Source organism: Geospiza fortis, unplaced genomic scaffold (assembly GCF_000277835.1).
Source record: "Geospiza fortis unplaced genomic scaffold, GeoFor_1.0 scaffold331, whole genome shotgun sequence".
NCBI lineage: Eukaryota > Metazoa > Chordata > Aves > Passeriformes > Thraupidae > Geospiza > Geospiza fortis.
The window spans coordinates 149,742-167,187 of record NW_005054540.1 but is presented as its reverse complement, the minus strand read 5'-3'; the positions used below and the strand labels follow the sequence as shown (position 1 = coordinate 167,187).

The 17,446-nt window shown below is 36.1% G+C and overlaps 1 protein-coding gene across 4 annotated transcripts in view; it reads right to left on the bottom strand.

Annotated features, from left to right (window-relative positions):
- Positions 1-17,446, bottom strand: part of LOC102033021 (dystrophin) — a 391,913-nt gene that overhangs the window by 228,858 nt on the left and 145,609 nt on the right. For all 4 annotated transcript variants that reach the window (XM_031063886.1, XM_005429311.2, XM_031063887.1 and 1 more), the window contains exon 11: positions 11,403-11,592. In XM_031063886.1, coding sequence (XP_030919746.1) covers positions 11,403-11,592 — 190 coding nt within the window. The remainder of the gene's footprint in view (positions 1-11,402; positions 11,593-17,446) is intronic.

The window sequence follows — 17,446 nt, the reverse complement described above, 5'->3', positions numbered from 1 at the left end:
ATCAGCAAAACAGCATGCTAATAAAGACAGATTTCTACAAAGTTTCTTAACTAAACTCATAAAATAATTTTTTTCTATTTCTGTCAGGTCCAGCTTGTCTCTATTTGTTCCCTAGCATTGAAACATACAGTGAAAATTACACAACAATGAAAAAGCAGAAACTACATAAGAACATAGAAATTGAGAAGAAGAAATATTTTAAGCAAATCTAATTTATATTAGCATATATTCTAAATATCTGCTCCCATATTATGTGGAAATGTCAACCTCCAGCCTTGTGTGGTAAAGGTCTTAGAAATAAACCCATAAAATATTTAAATTAGTAAAGTAGCCTCAAAATGAAAATAGAATAAAATTAAATTAATTAAATATACCCATAGTTTCCTCTCCCTTTCCTCCATCTCACCCAAACAACAGGTGAAGAATTTCTGTCCTGAGTCAGTCACAATTAGTGTTGCCAATCTGTAAAATTCCTTTTGCTATCAACAGCACTTGAGTCTCCCAGGACGAGGCTTAGTGCAAGGAATTGGTGCCTGTGGAAATGCTGCTGCAATTTTGTTCCCTGGACACCACACGGAATTTCTGCTTCCCTGCCCCATCACAGAGCTGGGTTAAAACTGGCAAATGCTGGTTTCACCTGAGGCACTGTGAGCCCCACAGCACCTGGGGGTAAAACTGTGTGCTCAACATCCAACAGGAAACACAAGGTAATGAAGCAACAAGGTGTCACTTACAGCTCCCCTTGCAGAAATCACATTTTTTGGCAGTAATTTTCAGGTGGTGCTAACCCTCCACAGTATTCCACGTCTCATAAATCAAAGATTAAAATAAAATAAAATGACTGTTCTTTTTTTTTTTTTTAAGCAAATCAACAAGCTGGGATTTGAACAGTCCTGCAACTCTTACTCATGAGGCATAGAATTACAATATCACAGTTAAAAAGAAAAAGAGATGATCCGTTCAGGCTAATGCACTGTTGTGACTGTAATAGGTGTAACATAAGTGAGAACAGGTTTATTTCATAGCTTTGATCTCACAGCTTCCAGCAGGTTTCCAGGTTCTGGAAAGAAAGGATTTGCCACTTCATTTATAGATCAGGGAAATACACTTTGATATAACCAGTACAAAAAATAGCAGGACAACTGTAAGCTTTTCCCAGCAAAAGACCTTTGAAGTTCAACAATGAAATTAAATGACTCAGTCTTCTGGGTTTTGTACTTAGTCCTCTAGAAAGTGTGTCTTGCTATTCTTTTTTTGTTGAGCTATGAAGTAGATGCAAAAAAAAAAAAAAAAGTTATTAAAATAGTGTCCAATCTAGCAGACTGAGGTAGAAATTAAAATTAGGTAGGTTTAATATAGTAGACAATATATGGTATTTCTGAGGAGAATATAATTTATATCTTTAATCTGCTTAGTTATTAGTTGGTGCTCACATTTCCTCCATTGGCAAAGTTCACCCAAAAACTGTAATATCAGATTCAGATACAAGAAATTAATATTGTGGCATTAATAAAAAGAAGTCACACAGTCTCTTTTTAAGGTTAATTCATTTATTTCACAACAAATTATCAGTGTAACCTGATATAAGTTCTTTTGGACTGACACATTTTTTTTCAATCAAGCTGCTATGAGCTATGAAGATTTCTAATGTGAAAAAAATTACACAAAGTAAGAAAATAAAAATGTTCATCTTCAGAACTGATTAATATGCATCCTTCTTGGTGCCTATGGCCTCTTTTGGTTTTGCATTATCTTTTCAACTACACAGACAGTACAGAGATGAAGATATTCATTCTAATTTGAGTCCAGTAATTTTCACTCTCATACCAATGATTCTGATGACTCTTAGTGCATAATACTAAATCCAACCTAAATAAAAATATGATGAGCAATGTATTATTTTCTCTACTATAATTGTTCATAAATACTGTGCTCTGTTTTAGATGGGTAATCTGGTCAGTTGAAAGCTGCTAATTTACTGAGGCAAAAATGGACAGCTAAATTTCTGTTCTCTCCTGCCACTTCTACAGCCTCTTCCACCTCTATTCTGATTCAGAAGAGTTATTCCCAACAGAAGGGTAAATATGAAAAACTACTCTTATTTCAGGCACTTCAACCCATTTTATATGGAAAAGAAACATAAAGGACAGAAATCACTAACACTTTCCTACCTGGTGACAACAGAGGCAAGACAAGCCAGAACAACATCAGTCATAAACATTTCTCAGAGAGTCAGAGAAAAAAACCTAAACTAATATCACTGCCTCAACACTTACAAGATGTTTGTGTGGGCAGGAGGGTCAACAGAAGACAAAACTTAAAACCTGGAGTGATCTGGCAGAAGAAATTTTGTAGACATATCTTCACGTATCTTCTATCTATGACTAAATTCATGGTCATCATTTTGGGGAAAAGTGATCTCAGCAGTCTGAGTTTGCATCTTGTTTCCTGTTTCTCTTCTATTGCCTCCTGGGCAATTGCATGATTAAGAAGTATACAGAGTGCTAGGACCTACATGGAACTATAAACTCTTTAACCTATAAAAGATCACCAAATGAAGTGAAAAAACCCTATTTACACACGAGAGAGAGAACACACACACATTTTACACCGAGTTTAGGCAGCTGGTGTAGTCAGAGAGTTATTTAGCTACTTCTAAGCTCTCTCTAGGTCAGAGGAGAGGAGTGTTTCTCCAGGAGGCAAACAGCCCCAGCTTAGCTGGACTAAACTGCCCTTTGGAAGTGCTTCTCTCTTATCCTTGTGTGTGCAGAACTGGGAAGACAAAAACTTGCAGCCAAGCTGAGCTCAGTGGCAAAACCTCCTGCAGCAAAACATTCAGAAACAGGTCTTGGACATTCCTCCATGTGTGAGGAGGTACAAACACAGATGCTCTTGCATTGCTAGGGAGGTGAAGAAAATGGGATAATTGCATTTGACCAGCTGCATAACTTCCTAGATTTCACAAGCTCTTAGCAGGAACTTAATCAGCTAACACACCATTAACACTTAAAAGGGGGTGTCAGAAGTCGACTCTACATCACCTGCACTAAGAATTCCTGTAAGAACAGGTGGCAGATACACAAAAAACTTGTTATGTGGCCTCTAAATAATTTTAAGGCAGACAAAACACTGGAGAGAGGACAGTACTGCATTCCTATAATCTGGTTACTCAGTGCATTAAATTGATACCTGGATACAAACAGCAGAGCTGGTGTCTGCTTGCACCAGTGTTTACATCCTGCTAACTTCACCTAAAGAAAATTCACATATCTGAAAAAAAACCCACATAGCCCACAAGGTGAACAGGTTATCTGGATAAGCCTAAATCCATATGGGAATATATATGAAGCATAATAGAATGTATGTATAAATACAATAAATATAAAAGAAGAACTTATAGAATTTATGAGCTTATATCTGATTTCCAGTGTCATAGGCTCTAAATAAAGTCCCTCAATCTCATGAGAAGCAGCTCAGTAGTGCCATATTAGGGTACTTGGTAGGCATCAGAGCATCAAATTACCTTCCCCTCATAAAACTTACATAAAATCAGAGAACTGACAACACAAAAATAGCAATTATAAGCCCTAGAAAGAGTACTAAGTAGCTATATATTTCCATTACATTATTCAAACTCTGAAAATGAAATTATTTAATAACAATTTCACAGAAGTTAAGCCCAAATATAGTTACATTAACTGAAATGAAACACAGTATAACTATGACAAGTAACTATAACTTAAGGCTGGATTTTCTGAATTCTCAAACATGAATTTTAGCCAAATGGAAAATCATGAAAACCAGTTTACAATCTCCTGACCATTTAATACAGCACTGCCACAACAAAGGACAAATGTCCCCTTCCAGAAAGTTGCTAATGTTATCAGGGATAACAGGTGATGAACCCATGGAATCACTGCAACCCAGGCTGACATAATAATTCTGAACCAATAGCCAAAAAAATAATCTTTGGATTCATAAGTGGGATAAATGGCAGTTTATGTGGTGAACATCAATAAAATGGAACCATCCACTCAAGAGAGAAAAGCTAAAAAATGAAATAGAATCCAATGAAAATAAATGATTCGGATGAAAAATGTGGCATGCAAGGAGAAATGAACATGTGGAACTTTGTGCTGACAGAAGAGATTCAAATTCTTGTCAGCAGTTGAAAGAAAGAAAGTGTAAACTTCTGACAGAAAATGAAATGGGACACTTGGTACAGAAAAGTTACTTTTGCCAAACATTGTCAAAAGTTGATAGTGGGAGTTGCTACAGTAAACAATTGCTGCACAGTGCATATAAAGAACAGCTACTATTGTGAAAAAGCATAAATTCACATCCAGAAAACCTGTGACAGGGCAGCTTTATACTCCTAAAAAGGGAAATTTGGAGGCACTTCTTAGAAGACAACTATTTTTCTCAGTCCTATCTAAAAACCTTTCACAAAGCCAGTATAACTTTTCTCTGGAAATGATTTGTACTTTTATTTTATTCCTTATTTGTATTCTTTGTAGGTCACTGACTTCTTACTTATTCAGGAAGATATCTGCCCTAAGCCAAAATTAATACTTATCCTCAGTTATTCACTGTACAATTTATCCCTTTTACATTAACATGTTAATAATCACAATACAATCATTTTTTCTTTTTTCCTGCCTTGGGAAAATACACATTTGGTGTCACAAATGAAAAATTATGTGCTCTTTAGCCAAGTGTATTGAACAGTCTGGTAGGAGGCATAATTCCATAAGGCACAGATACACTTTAAAACCCATCATCAGAATATATTAAAGGCAACCACTGGTTTTTTGCCTCTTTTACTGCTTATTCACTTTTCAAATAAATGTGCTATAAGTAAATACAATACAAAGTGAATAGAAGAACCAAATGACAGATTGCACTGCACTATTAAATACCGATGGTCATGGGAAGATGGAATGGCAGAAGCCTTCAAAGTTCTGGTAAACACTCAGTCTAATTCCTGCCACTTCAAATTGATGGGCTACACTGAAATAGGACATATACTTCCAAACATTATGAGAAAGTCCATCCATCCCTTAGGATGTGGAAGAGCCTGCTTTAGAAAAACCTACACAAAGAGTGATCCTGTAGAGATGGTAAAGTTAGGAGAAAATGCAGGAATTGGAACTTGCTCAGAATAATGGCAAACCATCTTATCCCTTCTATTGCATTTCTGCTTGGGATCTTTCCATGCTCTCCTCCAATAATCTTACTCAGCACAACAGAACCTCACAGTTCATGCTACAAAAGCTTTTGCCATCTAATCTGTGTTTGAAAACCTGTGTTTAGAGCTGGTAGGGTTTGAATGCTGATCCACAAATGAAAAATTAGGCCTATCCCTCTGGTGTGCTCAATAAACTTCTACAGAGGAAATACATAAATCAACCAAGAGAGAATATACTAGGTTATTTAGCACATTTGAAAAGTTGGATTTTTCTTCTACCAAGATTATGAGAACATATGCAAATGAGAAATTAAAAGAAATTTATGCTACCATTTGGAGACATCTACTTTATAGGTGAGATTTCTGACAATTGAGAGCTGTTTATTTTCATGAGAATAAGTTTTAAGAGTCTCATTCTAGTACCAGAGAACTAGATATCTTGATAAAACAAGCCTTTTACCTCCCAAAAGAACATTTGTGCTGATAAGGGTTTTTTCTTTCAAGTTCAGAAACAGGGAGGGCAGAAGCAGAATACACATTAATGCATCAACTCATAGGCAAACTACAGTAGCAATACATTTCTGATTTTATGATACAGACCATCCAGATGAAACACACCGAAACAAAATACTTGACAGAAAGTAATGATATCTACCTATCTGGTTTATTGCTGATTTCTGACCACTTCTCTTTGATGTCCAACTAAGAAGAACAGTTGTATTATCATTATCCCTGCTGAGAATCAGCGCCTGAATCTCCTGTGAAAGTATTCAGTATTTGACACCTGCTGTTAACAACAAAGGAACATTAATCCCCTTCCTTGTGACTGCTAATTGTGATACTGAAAAATTCGTGACCATGTGTTTTCAAAATAATATTTTTAAAAAATCCACTCTGAGGAAAAAAATTCACTCTGAGATGCTTTTTAGCCTTTCCTCAGATTAGGTTGTAAGAGCACTTGTTTTAAAACTCAAGATTTTGGAATTTCTCTTCTATTACTCAGTGGAATAAGATGGCACTGACAGTTGCTGTTCTATTCCAGGTACTGTAGAACAGATTCTATTTTAGAATTGGCAACAAGTTAGTATAAAAGACAAAAATGGAGAATTAAACTTTAAAAAAAAAGAGGTAAGGGAAGAAGATGATATGCTAGTTTTAAAAAGTTGTAAACAACTATAAGCAGGAGTGACTGAAAAAGTGTTTCAGAATGGAGAATGAAAAAGTGCTTCAGAACAGATGATGGAAGTAATTGAAAATTAATTAATATTTTTTACTAAATTCATGTGGAAGGAGCAAGAATATTACAGATACAGTCTCTATTATATTTTACAGAGATTTATCATCTAATCCATAGATCATTCACAAAATAAACTGTGTTGGACAATAATATATCAATTATATTTGAAATAAATTTGGAAGCAATGTTTTATCTCTAAAAGAACCTATCCTGATAAAGAATTGAGAAGAGTCAGGAATATGCATCAACTTCAGCTTTTTACTACTGTAAAATACAGCTACCTGGACACCTTAAAAACAAGTGAGCATCTTTGAAGAATTGATAGGAACAGAAGAGACAAGAGTGCCTTGTTTGCTGTTCATGTCCCTCAGATGATGTTTTTAGATAAAAAGATCCCTATAAGAAAAAAAGGGTACTACCCATACTGTATATTCTGAGGTATAGCTTGAGGCACTGCATATTTTTCATATTATGAGCAGCAAAACTCCTGACTCTAATGGAAAACTACTTAGGTTATAGGCTAAGTGAGCATGAAGGTGGCAATAAAAATAAATCTGCTATGTATTTCGTGCTGAAGTATTAACCTTGATTCATTTATCATATTCTGGCATACTTTTAGTCAGGTCTATACTACGAATAATTTGTCAGTCATCATAGATTATTTCAGAAACATTTTTAAGCTGTGTATATAGTACACAAACATTTTCCAGTTACTGTTTACCTAGGTGTCACATGCAGTATTCTTCATCAGATTTCAGTGCAAAAAGTCTGTGATTATATATATCTACAGGCTTAATACTAACTGATTGCATTCACAAAGTAACAGGATAAATCCACACTAGCTTCAAAAGTCTATCTAATATCACATAGCTGCATAAAGTGTCACATACAATTATTGCTAAAAAGACAGACCAGAAAAGTACTTCATAGAATTCTTAAAGTTGGAAAAACCTCAAAAAGAATCAAGTCCAACAATTAACCTAACATCACCAATTTCACCACTAAACCATATCCCCAAGCGACATGGTATCCAAGGATTGTGCCTCAACTACTTCCCTGGGAAGCCAGTGCTTGTTCCAATATTTGACAACTTTTACTTTGAGAAAATTTTTCTTAATACCAAATCTAAACATGCCCCGGCACACTTGAGGCCATTTCCTCTCAGGAGAAGAGACCAACTCCCATCTCACTAGAACCTCCTATCAGCTGAAAGCCTGAGCTTCCTTTTCTCCAAGGTGAACACCCCCAACTCCCTCAGTCACTCCTCATAAAACAGGACTGGCCCTAAAGCTGAGCCCTGGGAGCATCCCTAGTGTCTGTCCCCAGCTGGATGTGACTCCACTCCCTGGGCCTGGCCCCACAGATGGTTGTTACCCAGCAAAGAGCACATCCATCCAAGCCATGAGAAGTTGGTTTCTCAAGGAGAATGCTGCAGAAGCGCTCTTCCACACAATCCAGGAACCTCCTAGACTACTTCTTCTCTGCTGTATTTCTGCATTCCCAGAGGACATCTGGTAAGTTGAAGTTCCCCAAGAGAAAAAGGACTAGTGACTATGAGACTTCACCCATTTGCTAAAAGAATATTTCATCTTTCTCTTCATCCTGGTGGGAGGTCTATAACAGACTCCCACCTTGCCTTGCTGGACTTGTCCTGATTTTTAACCAAAACCACCCAACCCTGTTGGCACCAGATTCAAGCTCTAGACAGTCAAAATACTCCCTTCTATACAGGGCTGTCAGACCACCTCTCCTTCCTTCCTTATCTCTTCTAAGGAATTTATAGCCATCCACTGCACACTCCAGGCATGCAAGTCATCCATATCTCTGCGATGGCAGCTGTGCCATGGTTTTCCAGCTGCCCAATGGGCTCCATTTCCTCCTGTTGGTTGTCCCTGCTGTGTGCACTGGTGCAGGTGGTTGTTGGGCTATAGATCCCCCCACCTTTCTGCAGGGAGAACCCCTAATTCCTGTATGACCACTCTCAGGTGCTTCCACGGTGTCTGACTCATCAGTAATTCCTGCATCTTTGCAGCCACAAGGATCTCCAGCCCTTACCTCCTCTGAGCTGTCAGACCAAAGGACCTTGCTACCACACCATCCCCCAAACATGCTGTTCCCAGGCTTATCTCTGGTGAACCTGGTTTTATATCTTTCTCCCTTCAAATCCAGTTTACTCTTCATTAAACATTGATAACTCCTGTGCAAATATCCTTTTCCCCCTTTGGGACAGGTGTACCCCATTTGTCACCAACAGGCCTGGTGTCATGTAAACCGACCCACAATTATAATTAACACAGCTGAGAGTTTGTATCACTAGAAGTATGAAAGCAGAAAGTGAAATTAATTTTCATCTCCTTCATATGGTTACTTAACAAAGCAGGCCTCATGAGGACACATGATGTATTTCAACTAGAAAAAAAAAAAAAAAAGCAAAAAAGCAGCACGTAATTACACAACTCCTTGGAGTAATGGGTTTGTATCCTTGAAAATTCTCCAGAAAGTATTCTGTGTGAATCACCTCCACTGTTACATTGCTGTCAGTTCAGACAAATGATGCATGCAAATGCATGCTTGTACAAACAAACAGGGTGTTTATAATGCAACATTTTAATATAATTACATCATTGGGTAATTAGAATGTGCAGTTATATAAGTCTCACCTTTCTCCTTCTGCTACTGAATGAACTGCTAACTACTAAGGAAAGATTAATCTTTATTAGTGACAATTGAGTTAATGGTTTCTGAACATGAAAAGGAAAACTAATGCCTCAAATGTGATATTTTCCTAGACAAGCAACTGCTGCTATATAAAAAGTTTCTGTACAGCAAGTCATTATTTTCCTAATTGTTTAAAGGAATAAGATAAAATTGGAGAGTGTAAAGCAGGAAGCCAATGCATCACTAAAAGTATCCTTGTATCTGCAGTGACAAGGATACAAAGCTACTACTGAACTCAGAAACTTAGGTTTTTCATTATTTGTGTGGAAAACTATTTATCAAAATACTGGTTGACAACTCATGGTTAAAAACATCAGATTAAAACAGAATTGTAGCATTTCCAGAGTCCTAGTGACTGTTTTCACATTATCCAATTCTGTGAAACTGTGCGAAGAGCAAGACAGAGACTGTAGATCTAAATCCATTTGTTATATTTGACCATAACTTTTATGCATTCTAATAAACCCAGGAAGTCAAAGTTTCTTTCCAAAGACTCATGAGACACTGGTATTTAATTAGAAAACACCATTTTATTTTACCTCCTAGGACCTGAATTCAGCCTGATTGGTGAGAGGAAAAAAAAAAAAAAACAAAAAAAGATTTTGTAAGGGAAAAAAAAGTAAGTTGGAAAATTCTAATTCTGACTGAAAGAATTTAGAATTTTTTCCTATGCTAGGGCAGGGCTTGCAATTTTACTACATGTACTGATACAAAGCATATTGAGGACATGGACTGTATTTGAATATGTCTGTTTTGATACAGGTACAATTTACATAGTGAGTTTCTTGGAATATACTGATTCTCAGTCTTTGCTTGATGTGTTATGTAGGGTAAGTATATTTCTGACCCACAATACAGAGTTTAAAAAAAGGCTTATCACTATTTAGGCTTTGTGTGGCTGATTGTATGCATTAGTGAGCAATAGCCTCTTTCCACAAAGAACATAAATGCATACTTTGGAGACTTCTGTGACTTAGTAAAGCTCCTTTTTCTCTGAATCTTTCATATGCATAAACTGTTTGCAAACTACACATTTATGTCATGTTCTTGCTTTTCATCTTTATACATCAAAGTGCATTGTGAGAGAGAACTCCCACAAGCAGGGTGTGAAGCCTGAAAGAATCAATGCAGCAATACCTGAGAAACAGAATGAAAAGCCATACTCTCTTTCCTGATCATTCAGCTGGCATCATAAAACTGTTCTACTGATAAAATTGTGCTCCATTATGCATTTTTAGCAAATAGATAGACAATATTTGCTCCACTATCAGGAAAATACACTTGTTTGTACAAAAACCTTTCACAATAAAGACTTGATACAGAGCACTGGGTTATGACTCTGCAAATATCACCCATCATAATGAAGGAATTTATTTTGCAGCTAAGAATTCTTGAACTATTATATGAATTTACTCCTTTTTTTTTAATCACTTATAGCTAAATTTTTCACAGTATGCTTTTCATCATTAAATAAATTAAGGCATAGACTATCCAGAGCCTTAAATCTCCAGTTTTGAACTTCCTGTCAAAACCAAAATAATGCACTATGAGTGAAATTTCTTCACTGAAAAGGTCACTGAGCTTTGGAAGAGGCTGCCCAGGGCAGGGGCCGAGTCAGCATCCCTGGAGCTACTAAAAGATGTGTAGATGTGGCACTTGAGGACGTGGTTTAGTGATGGCCATGGCAGTTCTGGGTTAATGGTTGACTTGATGATCTTAAAGGTCTTTCCCAGCCTAAACTTTTACATGATTCTATCAATACTGGAATAAAGGGCCCTGCCTTCCAAATGTCCAATCAACCTCTTATTTAAGAAATTTAAGACCTCAAGCAGACATATCTGTATTCCTCTCAATAACTGTAGTAAAGAAAATGCAATGGAAGTATAACAACATAGTTCAACAGCTCCATCTCAACTAATTAATTTTCTTTCTCCTCAGGATTCTCTGGAACAATAAATACAATATTATCTTTCTTTAAGATTTTTTTCCCTCAGAGGAAAATAACTGTATGAGAACTGTCCAGGCATTTACTATGAAAATTTGCATCGTTATCTCTTTTTATTACCGCAATGGAGCGTGTTGACAATAGACTCCCAAATTACCATTTCTTCATGTATTTGAAAGTAATGGAGAAAAACTAATTCAGTTAAGCTACCAAGGATAAACTTGATGCAAATTATATAACTTCCATAAATATCAGATATGCTTGATAAACTCTTATGTTTGTCAAATGCCTCTATACTGAAGTGCTTGGCTTACCTGCCACTGTTTCATGAGGTCCCGAACCATTTTGGCATCCTCTAGTGTCTTTTCTTTGTGTGTAGCATCCTGCAGGACATTTGCAGTTGTTTCAGCTTCTGTGAGCCACGCAAGGAACTTTTCGAGATCCAGGTAGAATTGCTGCAACATTCTTAGGGCTGATTCCAGAGCTGCTTCACGTTCACAAACCCTGCACAAGTACAAATAATCAAATACAGCGCTCTTTGGAAAAAAAACAAACCTTAATCATTAAATCAAAATATTAAAAAAATCACACAAAATATTTTTCATGTACCAGTCAAGGTAACTTTGCTGATATATTAGCTACAAAACTTGTACTGTATGTCTGTCAGGTAGGATTCTCTTTTTTTGTTTTCACCTGAGAAGTACAAAGTGGAATCAGTCTGACACAAAATCAAGCAAAAGCACTTCTTTCAAAGTACTATGCCTAAAATATGCACAATGGAAAATCAGAAGTAATTCCCTGGTTTTGTTTTAATTAAAGATTATTGTTTTACAGTACAGTGGAAATACTTGTTTATTTTTAGAAATCACAAAATAGTTCCGGACTACTGCATGATACAATAAATTCAGTGATTAACTTTCACTACTTGAAATTTGGAGATTGTGCTCAACATCTTAAACCCTTATAACAGTAAAGGTTGTGGTGGGCTTTGTGGTTTTTTTTTTATGTATTATTTTATTTTTAATTTGAATGTGATAAATTACAAGGATGATCTCTATCAGTTACAGGATAAAGTACAGCTTTTAAAGACAAAGGCTATATTATTTTTGGGGAAGGTCTAACTCAGATTGGGAAAGAACACTAAAGATTTCAGCAACTCTCATCCTAAAAAAAACATTAAAGCAGATCTGTGTTATATCAGCATTCATGCGCAATGTAGGTGTCATGTATTCACTGATATTTTTGCTTTGAACTTGAGCAAAATATGGATTTAGAAACATGAGCAGCTAAGTATGACATTGTTATTAGCACAAAAATGTCAAGGTAACTTACCTATTGTATCACATGCATATTTGTTTAACATCAACATGATACCTAAATACTTTTTTAAGATCTGAAAATGCTTACTAAGGTCATTTGGTAATGTGCATTACTTCAAGTGGAATGAACGCACTTTGATGCACACCTATGTTAAGTCTACACATCTGTGCTGGTCTTCACATATCTCAATAGATTTCCTGCCTAGTTATGGAGATTCTAGTATACTCGATTCTAGCAGACATAACTTCTCAAGCTGTAATTAATCAGAGGAGGTCATGAAATTTTCAAGTGCTGATCTCTTGTTCTAATCCTGTTTCCTGTCGTGAAGGGGTTGTACTCCTTGGAAAGTGATGATATCACCCTAAACCCCGGATCACTGGTGGAAGTGAGAAAACAAAAAAAAAACAACCTACCACAACAAGTTTTGCCAAGTGGCACTGACTTAACAAGTTTTTTGACAACCATATAGTTAAATTGCAGCAGAGGATAGTAAGAACAGAAAAAGTCAGTCAGAGTACAGGCAAGGACAACCACTACAGGAAAAAAAATATCCTCCCTGAGAGACTAATGTTACAAGAACTGCCATATTTCTATTAAATTTTTAATCCTTTGACATCTTATTTGCTTTTCCCAACCATTTTGTTCAAAAAAGGACTTATTTTTCATTCAAAATCCAAAAAAGCTATTGAATGCCTCACTACAAACCAATCCGTCAGGTTTTTTTTAAAGCTTAAAAATGGACTGGATTTTCACCTCAGTTGCACCTGTTGCCACCTACAAGAGCTCTCCACATCATGGCACTGCTTAGGCTGCATTAGAATGTGTCCCCAGGGGGCTGCCAGCAGGAAACACTCAGCTGCAGGACAGTGAACCTGGATCTGTTTCCCAGCCTTAGTCTATGTGGGCATAAACATGGCTTGTGGTCAGGCTACATTTCTAATTTAAAATAACTGCAATGAAAGAATTTGGTTTTTTTCTTTTTTTTTTAACTAAAGATTAATTACCTAGAAATGACACCTAAAGATACTAGCAATATGCATTAAAAGAAAATAAGACACAGAAAATATTTTACCTGGAAAAGTCTCTGTTGACCTATTTACCACTTTTAGCTCAAAACCAGCATTACATTTATTCAACACAACTTGGAAATGGAATACAATTTCATGATCTAAATGTATTTTTTTCCAGTTCTTTAGAGCACAATTCTAAGATATGCTTTATAGCATTATTCTAATTCAATTTACAGTGTGCACCATGGTAGTTAATAGCCTTTGCAGAATCACATAAAACATTTTTTTTCTCATGCAGTTCCTTCATAATATGAAGGGCACATTTTTAACTACTGTACACCTGCATTCCTATAAATACATAGCAATGCTCCAAAAATAACAACATTCTGCAAATACACAGTGAGATTAAAAAAAAAAAAACAAACAAAACACAAGCACAGATATGAAAAAGATATTTAAAGAGAGAGCAATTTGAAGGATTACTCAAAGTCAGAATTAGTGTTTTAGAAAAACTCTTGGACTTCATAAAAAAATACAGCATTTCATTCAAGAATGAAAGCATTTTATTCAAGAATAAACTTCAAAGAATGAAGTTTACATCATGAAGAATCTTCTGGCACTTCTATGATGCACAGAAATCTTATGGGACATAATTCTTTCAGTCTACAGAAATGTGCTTCTTTATAAGCATACCAATACCAAAATTCCACCAGAAATTATGTACTACGTTGCATTTTAAATTTTGATTCAGCTAACATGCAATAAACATTCAGCTGCATTGACTGTTCTGCAGCATATCAATAAACGTCACTCTACTTGGCTTTCTTACTACAAAAGTATGAAGATAGAATGAAAAAAGAAGGTCTAAACAAGAAGAACAAAACTGAGCATCAAATCCAGCATATGTTAAATTACACAGAATCATAGGGGTTAAAGAAATATGTATATTGAACGAGACATTATTGCACAAAACCAAAATAAAGATATTTTCTCTTTAGTCTATATTATCCAAGTATATTTAATTTCATAGTGAGTGCAAACAGTAAGAAAAAAAAATAATGGGATAATAATGATTTAATCTGTTATACTATGATATAAAAACAATCACAGAGTGTATAACCAAAAGCTTCTTATTCAAGAAAGAAACATTAAAGGTGGGATTCATTTTATTTTTATCTAGACACCCAGAGGACAGGCAAACTACACTCCATCTACAAAACATGGACGCAGCATTTCTGGAATCCAGCTCCTGCTCCCTTGCCTATACACATCTGTTGTACCAGACCAAGGTCAGAGTAAACTATTTCTCCTGACTACAACAGTAAATCCCCTATAACTCAGACTATTTTAATTTAACAAAAGCTTTAAATTATTTATGTCTAAAAATAGGCAAGTTGGTCCCCAAACATCCCTGTAAATTTGATTTTTAGGAGCTAGTGGCATCAGTGACAGTGCACTCACCAACTCTAGTTGTTGTATGAGCTTTGTTGCAGGGCAGAAGTTATGATGCTCTTTTAAGTACATGTCAGCTGAAGGCTTTGAGTTGAGGGAATAATGGTGGCATGCCAGGGGAAGTGAGTCAAGCAATGTGTGAAAATTTATACCAGGAAGGTGTTTTTAAGGGTTTAAAAAAAAATGCACAAAAAGAGAAAGATACCTGACTCCGTTTCAGGACATTGTCGTCGTGCTGAGAACTTTTAAAGCTAATATTTTTTAAACACAGCAGTACACAAGTGTTCATGAAGAAAAGGACAGTAAAATTAAGTTATCATCTCAGAATGTTCTGTAATTCTGTGATTGAAATTATTGCAGGCGTGCTTCATTCAGCAGTACCAAATCCCATACAACACTATGAATGCAGTGTTTTTAGAGGCTCTGAAAGTGTGAATATCAGATTTTTCTTCAGCTGTAGTGTTTGCTACATAATTTGGAATGAATGATTCACATTTTATGAGTATCTGTGTATTTCAAATTGCAATGCTTATTCACAATATGAGATAGATGGTGAGGGTCAGTGTGTGAATAATGCTTTGAGATGCTCAGGTAACAGGCCATGCAGTAACTGCAGAGCACAAACCAACACATTGCTGTTCCCCAGGCGTTTCTTTAAGAGCAGTAAAAGTAAAGCAAGTCTGTATCATTCAGTGTTCAATAGATCACTAAATCACACTTCCATCTGCAGACTGTAGTGATCTAAAGTTATCTCCCTGAGATATAAAATAAAATATCCTGGACTACTGGCTGACAAAGTATCAGGAAATGGTTTTGCTTCTATGGTTCATGTGGTTCTCTCTCTATAACTGTATTTTCTCTTTTCTAACAGTATATTCCATACAATAAAAAATAAAATAAAATTTAAAAAGTTCCCTGAATTTCCTATATTCAGGCAACTATCACAGAAAATTTGAACTACATGCATCATCCTGTTAATGCTGGAAAAAGTTTGCACCGTTTTCATAAGGTCTATATCCCTTTTATGAATATGAAAAAGGAAGAATTGCAAATTTTTATTGGAATATTTCATTTTTACTACTAAATAAATTTCAGCCCTCACTGGTAACTCTTCTTTAGCTGCTCTAACTTGGACTGATAAAGAACCTATCAAAGAGGGAGAATATTTTAACCTCAGATAAAGTTGGAACACAAAGCGATGTCACAGATATGAAAATTAAATTCTTAAAGCAACTAGTATTGATAAAATTTTGAAATGCAAATTCAAAATAAATCATATTCATTAATTTTGGGATTGCTGGTTAGAGAAACTTTCTTTCAGAACCTGGGTACTATCTTCTTCAGTGCCAGTTAAAGTTATTAATACATGCTAGTAAGTGATGAATGCTCAGATTAACTCTGGAATGCCTGTTACAACATTCAGTGGGGAAAACTACATTGAGACAGCATTTTAAGTACTACTTTCCTGTGTTTTTCTGGATGTCAACTAGCTTAACACCAAGGTAAGGGACACTTAGGATTTTTGCAGTAACATTTCTGCATAAATGTGCCTTTTATTTTGACCATCTGAACAGAGGTACTAAGTTTTCTCTGTTGTATATTACTGGCATATAGATGTGGATATAAATTTTTGGAGTGATCTTTATATATGCAAACTTATGTCCTACTATCACTATTTTGTCTGGCTTGTTGGAAAATGTTCTTGACCAAGTTGATCCTACAGTACTGGAGATTGCTCACCTGTGTGCAACTCTACCTCTGAAATAATTTTGTTGCAAATGTCTAGAAAGCCTCAAATTGAAAGCAAACTTAGAGCTACAACATCAGTATCCAAACCACTCGAGATCAGCATCCACATGTAGCTGACAAATGCCCATAGGCTCTTATCCTCTCATTCTGAGTGAGGAACCAGGAGAACTGTGGAGTGCTGGTACAAAATTTTGTACTCTAAAGACAGACTTGGGAGTTGGCTGGGTATCTGTCAGCAGGTGGTGAGCAATTGGATTGTGCATCACTTGGCTCTCTTGGGTTCTGTTACTCTCTCTCTCTCTCCTTATAGCTGTAATTAATATTAATAATAATATTAGTAGCATATTCAGTGTCATTCCAACCCTCGCGTCCCCCGCAGTTAATAAATTGTTCTTATTTAGCTTTTCTAGAGGAGAAAGCCAGCAGATTTAGCTTTTCTTTCCAATTCTTCTCCCTGCTGTAGGGAAGTGAGCAAGTGGTTGATGGTACTGAGTTGCTGGCTGGGGTTAAACCTCAACAGTGCAGTGCTTCTCTCTGCCTTCCATTTCTCATTTCCTTAAATTCTCAACAACTTGATCTACTGCCTGAGAGCTGACTTGGCTTCTTCAGATAAGCTGAAGGACATCTCTGTCTTGGCTGCACTATCCATATTTATAACAAACGAATAGCCAGTGATATAATTTTAATATTCCAGATTTAATTGGGCATACAGAGAGATTAAGTGCAACAGCTGGTCCAAAATAGACACACAAAGGCAGCTCTCTGCTGATTCTCTTTATTTCTGCAGGAAGGAAGAACAAAAGCCCTCAATGTCCCCATGCTCTGAT